This window comes from Erpetoichthys calabaricus, chromosome 16, assembly GCF_900747795.2.
Source record: "Erpetoichthys calabaricus chromosome 16, fErpCal1.3, whole genome shotgun sequence".
NCBI classification, from domain to species: Eukaryota; Metazoa; Chordata; class Cladistia; order Polypteriformes; family Polypteridae; genus Erpetoichthys; species Erpetoichthys calabaricus.
The window spans coordinates 80,985,735-80,993,866 of record NC_041409.2 but is presented as its reverse complement, the minus strand read 5'-3'; the positions used below and the strand labels follow the sequence as shown (position 1 = coordinate 80,993,866).

At 36.4% G+C, this 8,132-nt stretch overlaps 1 protein-coding gene across 3 annotated transcripts in view; it reads left to right on the top strand.

Moving 5' to 3' along the window:
• Positions 1–6,857, top strand: part of LOC114666516 (RAS guanyl-releasing protein 1-like) — a 224,542-nt gene extending 217,685 nt beyond the window's left edge. For all 3 annotated transcript variants that reach the window (XM_051919984.1, XM_051919983.1, XM_051919985.1), the window contains one exon: positions 3,695–6,857. In XM_051919984.1, the coding sequence (XP_051775944.1) occupies positions 3,695–3,829 (135 nt within the window). In that variant the 3' untranslated portion in view covers positions 3,830–6,857. The remainder of the gene's footprint in view (positions 1–3,694) is intronic.
• The last annotated feature ends 1,275 nt before the right edge of the window (positions 6,858–8,132 follow it).

Here is an 8,132-nt window from a genome sequence, read left to right as displayed (position 1 = left end):
TTTATTCCTAGTCGACTGACGTTAAAAGCAAAATGCATGAAGCTAACAGTTGCAAGAAAAAAAAGTACAAAGAATGTCAAAAATATCCCATGTGCGGTGATAGATAGATAGATAGATAGATAGATAGATAGATAGATAGATAGATAGATAGATAGATAGATAGATAGATAGATAGATAGATAGATAGATAGATAGATAGATAGATAGATAGATAGATAGATATGAAAGGCACAATATATAATAGATAGATAGATAGATAAATATGAAAGGCACTAGATAGATAGATAGATAGATAGATAGATAGATAGATAGATAGATAGATAGATAGATAGATAGATAGATAGATAGATAGATAGATAGATAGATAGATATGAAAGGCACTATATAATAGATAGATAGATAGATAAATATGAAGGCACTATATAATAGATAGATAGATAGATAGATAGATAGATAGATAGATAGATAGATAGATAGATAGATAGATGAAAGATAGATAGATAGATAGAAAGATAGATAGATAGATATAATAGATAGATAGATAGATAAATATGAAGGCACTATATAATAGATAGATAGATAGATAGATAGATAGATAGATAGATAGATAGATAGATAGATAGATAGATAGATAGATAGATAGATAGATATGAAAGGCACTATATGATAGATAGATAGATAGATAGATAGATAGATAGATAGATAGATAGATAGATAGATAGATAGATAGATAGATAGATAGATATGAAAGGCACTATATGATAGATAGATAGATAGATAGATAGATAGATAGATAGATAGATAGATAGATAGATAGATAGATAGATAGATAGATAGATATGAAAGGCACTATATGATAGATAGATAGATAGATAGATAGATAGATAGATAGATAGATAGATAGATAGATAGATAGATAGATAGATAGATAGATATGAAAGGCACTATATAATAGATAGATAGATAGATAGATAGATAGATAGATAGATAGATAGATAGATAGATAGATAGATAGATAGATAGATAGATAGATAGATATGAAAGGCACTATATGATAGATAGATAGATAGATAGATAGATAGATAGATAGATAGATAGATAGATAGATAGATAGATAGATAGATAGATATGAAAGGCACTATATGATAGATAGATAGATAGATAGATAGATAGATAGATAGATAGATAGATAGATAGATAGATAGATATGAAAGGCACTATATAATAGATAGATAGATAGAGAGATAGATAGATATGAAAGGCACTATATAATAGATAGATAGAAGATAGATAGATAGATAGATATGAAAGGCACTATATAATAGATAGATAGATAGATATGAAAGGCACTATATAATAGATAGATAGATAGATAGATAGATAGATAGATAGATAGATAGATAGATAGATAGATAGATAGATAGATAGATAGATATGAAAGGCACTATATAATAGATAGATAGATAGATAAATATGAAGGCACTATATAATAGATAGATAGATAGATAGATAGATAGATAGATAGATAGATAGATAGATAGATAGATAGATAGATAGATATGAAAGGCACTATATAATAGATAGATAGATAGATAAATATGAAGGCACTATATAATAGATAGATAGATAGATAGATAGATAGATAGATAGATAGATAGATAGATAGATAGATAGATAGATAGATAGATAGATAGATATGAAAGGCACTATATAATAGATAGATAGATAGATAAATATGAAGGCACTATATAATAGATAGATAGATAGATAGATAGATAGATAGATAGATAGATAGATAGATAGATAGATAGATAGATAGATATGAAAGGCACTATATGATAGATAGATAGATAGATAGATAGATAGATAGATAGATAGATAGATAGATAGATAGATAGATAGATAGATATGAAAGGCACTATATGATAGATAGATAGATAGATAGATAGATAGATAGATAGATAGATAGATAGATAGATAGATAGATAGATATGAAAGGCACTATATGATAGATAGATAGATAGATAGATAGATAGATAGATAGATAGATAGATAGATATGAAAGGCACTATATATAGATAGATAGATAGATAGATAGATAGATAGATAGATAGATAGATAGATAGATAGATAGATAGATAGATAGATATGAAAGGCACTATATGATAGATAGATAGATAGATAGATAGATAGATAGATAGATAGATAGATAGATAGATAGATAGATAGATAGATAGATATGAAAGGCACTATATGATAGATAGATAGATAGATAGATAGATAGATAGATAGATAGATAGATAGATAGATAGATAGATAGATAGATAGATATGAAAGGCACTATATAATAGATAGATAGATAGAGAGATAGATAGATATGAAAGGCACTATATAATAGATAGATAGAAGATAGATAGATAGATAGATATGAAAGGCACTATATAATAGATAGATAGATAGAGAGATAGATAGATATGAAAGGCACTATATAATAGATAGATAGAAGATAGATAGATAGATAGATATGAAAGGCACTATATAATAGATAGATAGAAGATAGATAGATAGATAGATATGAAAGGCACTATATAATAGATAGATAGATAGATAGATAGATAGATAGATAGATAGATAGATAGATAGATAGATAGATAGATATGAAAGGCACTATATGATAGATAGATAGATAGATAGATAGATAGATAGATAGATAGATAGATAGATAGATAGATATGAAAGGCACTATATGATAGATAGATAGATAGATAGATAGATAGATAGATAGATAGATAGATAGATAGATAGATAGATAGATAGATATGAAAGGCACTATATAATAGATAGATAGATAGATAGATATGAAAGGCACTATATAATAGATATGATAGTAGATAGATAGATAGATAGATAGATAGATAGATAGATAGATAGATAGATAGATAGATAGATAGATAGATAGATAGATAAGAAAGGCACTATATGATAGATAGATAGATAGATAGATAGATAGATAGATAGATAGATAGATAGATAGATAGATAGATAGATAGATAGATAGATATGAAAGGCAGTGTATGATATATAACTATTGACTAATTAATGGAGGCTCATGAAGTGAATGGTCTCCTATTTCATTAAAGTTTTAGGTTTTTATTTTCGGATATGTTCTACTAATATGCATACTGTATACAGTATGTACATTTGGTAGTGCAGTTATACAACATATACAAACATATAAAATATATTTTTTTTTTCTAACCATAGCTAGGATTGCACCAGTTACAGTGATCAGCAAGCTCAGTTTCTTTTGCTTTGATCCAAGGAGTAATTTAAGTTTAACAAACTAAACCCGGGATGATAAAGACTTGAAAACACAGAAGTGAGGCGACTTGACGAAGTTACTGTTAAGTCGTTTGCCCAGAACTGAACCAGTCCAGGTGTGCCCCCGAGTCTGTGTGGGTTTGTCGTCGTCTGTGGCCGGATGTCCTCGTTTTCTTCCCAGAGTTGCAGGAGTATTTGCGGGCCTCAGGGATTGGCAGACGTCTTTCTTTGCTGCTTTATATTTATTAACAGATTTACTGAATTAGACTTCACCAGCTCAGCATTTAATGAGAACCCTCAGTAATTTCCTAAATTGGTTTAATAAGTCTTGAAACACACCCTGACTTTTAATGGTTATTGTTTTAAAATACAGGACAAGTGCACCCTCCAAAAGTCAAACGAGACTTTGAGGCGGAAATTAAAGGAGGCAGAACGAGAAATTGAGATCCTTAAAACTCTGCTGAGAAGACACACTCTTCACCCTCTTGATCCGGATGACTCCTCCTGAGACCAGCGTGAATGATGAGCAAGAAGGGCAGAGGAGTCGTGCGAAGGAATGAAGGACGTTCTGCCTTTTCCTGTCAGAGAACTGAGCACTAAAGCCCATCATGCGTCCTGTCTGTGGTGTGCAGGGTACGCCGTGTTTGACCACCACATGGCCCGTGTACTTACAGAGCACAGAGTTAACTTGGACAGACCTTCTTTTGATTAAAAATGTGCTTTATCTTGTCAATGAAATCCCTATGTTGGTGACTTTTACTGTCATTGAGAATTTTAATATTTCAGCTAGGATCGAGAGTGTACTTATATTAATGGCACAGAAAATGAAAGATCAACTTCGCTCTTAGAAGAACTTTAAAAATTGCAAAACATTTGTGTGTTATTTGGTGAAAATTACATTATCATGCCATGAAGACTGAATGAGCGTCAACAGGCCTCAGCGGCTTTTGCCTTATCGCTGGCCGGCGTTGTGTTTTCTGAATCACTAAACATGTGCACATTACAAGAGCGTATGGACGCCATTTAAACGTCTGATCTTGTACCCCTGGAGTGCCCCGGTGACGTCAACGGATGAAGTGACAGGCTGGCAGAGCACTCATGTGACTGACACCAAGCTTTTGATTTCAGTAAGAGATGGCAGACAAGATAAAAGACTCCCACAGCAGACAGGCTTGAGAGCAGTTCATCGTCACATGCACTCCCGGCTGACGCTGACGTCTCATCATCTTCGTTTTATCCAAACAGTGTTGTACAGAAGGTGTCGAGTGTGGCATTATGAGTGAATATTTATTTCTTACGTTTTGTTTCACTATTTGCACAACAGAAAATGTTTTGCAAAAATTAATTATTGCCACGTTTACAAATGTTTTAGTACCAAAAAAAAAAATGAGAAAAGTAAGAGTGAACTTACAGCTAGTCCTAAACAGGCCCTCCATAATATTTGGGATGAAGATGCAGTTTTCCTTGATTTTCCCCCTCTGTTCCACAGTTTAAAATTCCAAATCAAGCCATTCAGACGTCGTGATTAAAGTGCACATTGCTGACTTTCATTTAAGGGGATTTGCTGACGTTTGGTCACACTGATTAGAAATGACAACACTTTTTCTACACGGTCTCTCCAATTCAGGGGACCATGTTTGGCGTCACAGATGTTTGTGATTCCTCAGGTGGGTTTCATAAGACACCTCGGCTCACTTCTACCCTTTGGAGTTGCCATCATTAAAACATGAGGAGAAGAGCTGTGCCAGTGAAAGTCAAAGAGGCCATTATGACGCTGAAAAGCAAGAATAAAACCATTAGAGACAATCAGTAAAACCTTAGGATGACTTGAATCAACTGTCTGGGATATCATGAAGAAGAAAGAACACACTAGTGAGCTCAAGAATCACCAAGGGACTGGTAGGCCAAGGAAGACCACCACTGCTGTTGACAGAAGAATCTGCACTGTGGTCAAGAAAAAGACCCCAAATGCCTGTCCAACAGATCAGAAACAGTCTTCAGGGTGGTGATGTGGATGTGTCAGAGATGACTATCAGCAGAAGACTTCATGAACAGAAAAACAGAGAACACACTGCAAGATGCAAACCACTAAAACAGGAGGGCCAGGTTAGAGTTTGAGAAAAGGACTTAAAAGAACCTACAGAATTCTGGGAATGTGTCTTGTGGACAGACGAGACAAAGATGGACCTCATCAGAGTGATGGCAAAAGCAATGTGTGGAGACCAAAAGGAACTGCCCAAGATCCAAAGCAGACCACCTCATCTGTTCAACATGGTGGTCGGGGTGTTATGGCTTGGGCATGTATGGCTGCCACAGGTTCTGGCACACTTCTCTTCATCGATGATGGAACTGCTAACAGCAGTTGCACAATGAATTTTGATCTTCTCAAATTCCAGTAAATGTCTCCAAACTCACTGGATGGCACTTCATCCTACAACAAGATAGTGATTCCAACCTACTGCTGAGGCAACATAGGAACTTTACAAAGCTAAAAAATGGAAATTCTTGGGTGGCCAAGCCAGTCACCTGATTTAAATCCAACTGAGCAGGCCTTCCATATGCTGAAGGGGACAAGCGACCGAAACAAGCAGGAGCTGAAGATGGCACAATAGAGGCTTGGCAGAGAAGATCCTCAGCACCTGCTGATGTCTGTAAATCACAGACTTGAAGCAGTCATTACATGCAAGTGGTATGTGGCAAAGTGCTAAATAAGGCAGCTTTAAAAGACCTGCCATTGCTGTGTCCCAAACATTATGGTGCCCTAAAATTATGGGGGGGAGGTCGTGTAGAAAAAGTGTTGTCATTAGTACATGTTGTGACCTAAACGTTTACAAAGCCCCTTAAATGAAAGTCTGCATTGTGCATTTTAATCACAATGTCTGAATGGTTTAGTTTGTCATTTTAAACTGTGGAGCAGAGGGGCACATCAAGGAGAAATGTGTCTTTGTCCCAAACATTATGGAGGGCACCGTGAGTAGAATTTTCCAGAATGTGTACTTAATTAACATTATAATTCGGCAGTATGTACTGTATCATGTAAATAGCTGTGTAATTTTTGTATAGTTTTGTTCCGAAGGAGCCGCGTTATTCCTGAGCTGGTATGGATTTGCTGTCCGCCGTGCTGTGTGGTGAATTCAGAGTGTTAGTCGCTTCTTTATTTTGTCCACAGCCGACTCGTCCGATGGACTCACAAGTGTGCTGTAAAGACGCAGTAAGTGCAGAAGGGTGACTTTTTTTTATTCTTATTGTATTTTGTAAAATGTTGAGAGCTCATGTATATAGACGGTGTATATACGGCGTCCCTGTAAACTTGGTGTAATGTAGCGACTAGCGTTTATTGTATAAAGGACTTCCTTCCAAAATGTTTGTTCACAATGCTGTTATTCCGACTATTTAAGTATTTACTTCCCGAAGTGGAAGTAGCATTTTAATGGGAGTATTAAAGGTATTATTGCAGTAGAAATGTGACATAACCCGTCCAGTCTGTATGTGAAGCTAAACCCTGAACTTTACTAATAAATGACGATGAAACACTTTTCACTTTCTTAAACCTCTGAATTTGTTCCCATTAAGCAGACATGAATTAACCCCCCACCGTGGCCTTCTGCTGCTGTCCTACAGAATGATGACGTCATCAAAGACATGGCAGTGTGACCATCGGCAGCTTTGTGAATCGCGGTTGTATGTCACCAGCTGTGTCTGTTCACATGGACTGTGTGGAATGAAGCAAGCCGCTAATAACTAAATTCCTCTTCTCAAAGGCAGTCAGCACACGGCTCAGATCATTCGGTCCATGCACGCAGCCCGAGTGGACGGCTTCATCTCTCCAGTGAAATCATGCAAAGTGGCAGTGCATGTGAAAAGGACGTAACACTTGTGGGCACCAGACCCAATCACCCAACTGAAATGGGCACAGACACAAGTATAAAAGGCAAAGAGTCTTTATTTGTGGGAAATTCTTCTTTATCAAGCGTTTCCCACCACCACAGCCACAAATATATGCAATAAGCACAATTCTCAGCACAATAAATCAATTCTTTTCTTCTTTCTCTCTGTCACTGCCTCCTCCTCCCCTGCCACCCGACTGGCTCGCTCATCAGAGGCAGGCAGCTCCTTTTATCTTCCACCTGGGAGTACTTCCGGTCTTCACAGACATGGTCCGAAAGCACTTCCGGGGGAGATGGAAACCCTGTGAAGTTGGGATCCTCAGTCCCTGCAGCACCCCTGTTGGCACCCATGGAACCTTTCAGCACTGAGTTCCATGTTCCATGCTGTCTTGTGGGAATTCGGGGCATTGCTGCAACTGGTCTCCAGGTCAGGTTTTGAAGGTTTCTTTGCTTTATTTTTGACTCTGTGTTTGAGTCAGTGGTTTCAATGGAGAGGGGCTTTAGATTACAGAGAACTAAAGATGAAGAGGAAGAAGACATTTGAACACTGAAGGTCTAATGATAATCGGGATTCAGAAGTTAGCCTGTAAAGATAATCCTGGATAATTCTGAATATCTAGGTTCAGTGCCAGCACAAGATGGACAATTACAGGGAGAGATGACCCACAGAGTGCAGTGTGGATGGAGCAATTGGTAGTAGATACCAGGAGTATTGTGTGATCAAAGCATTAAGATGAAAGTCAAAGGTGAGGAATATAAGATGGTGTTAAGACCAGCCATAACGTATGGAGCTGAGACATAAGCAGTGAAAGGAGTACAGGAGAAGAAGATGGATGAGGCAGAAATGAGAATGTGGAGATGAATGTGTGGAGTTACAAAAAATGACAGAATAAGAAATGAGACAATCAGAGATACAATGAAAGT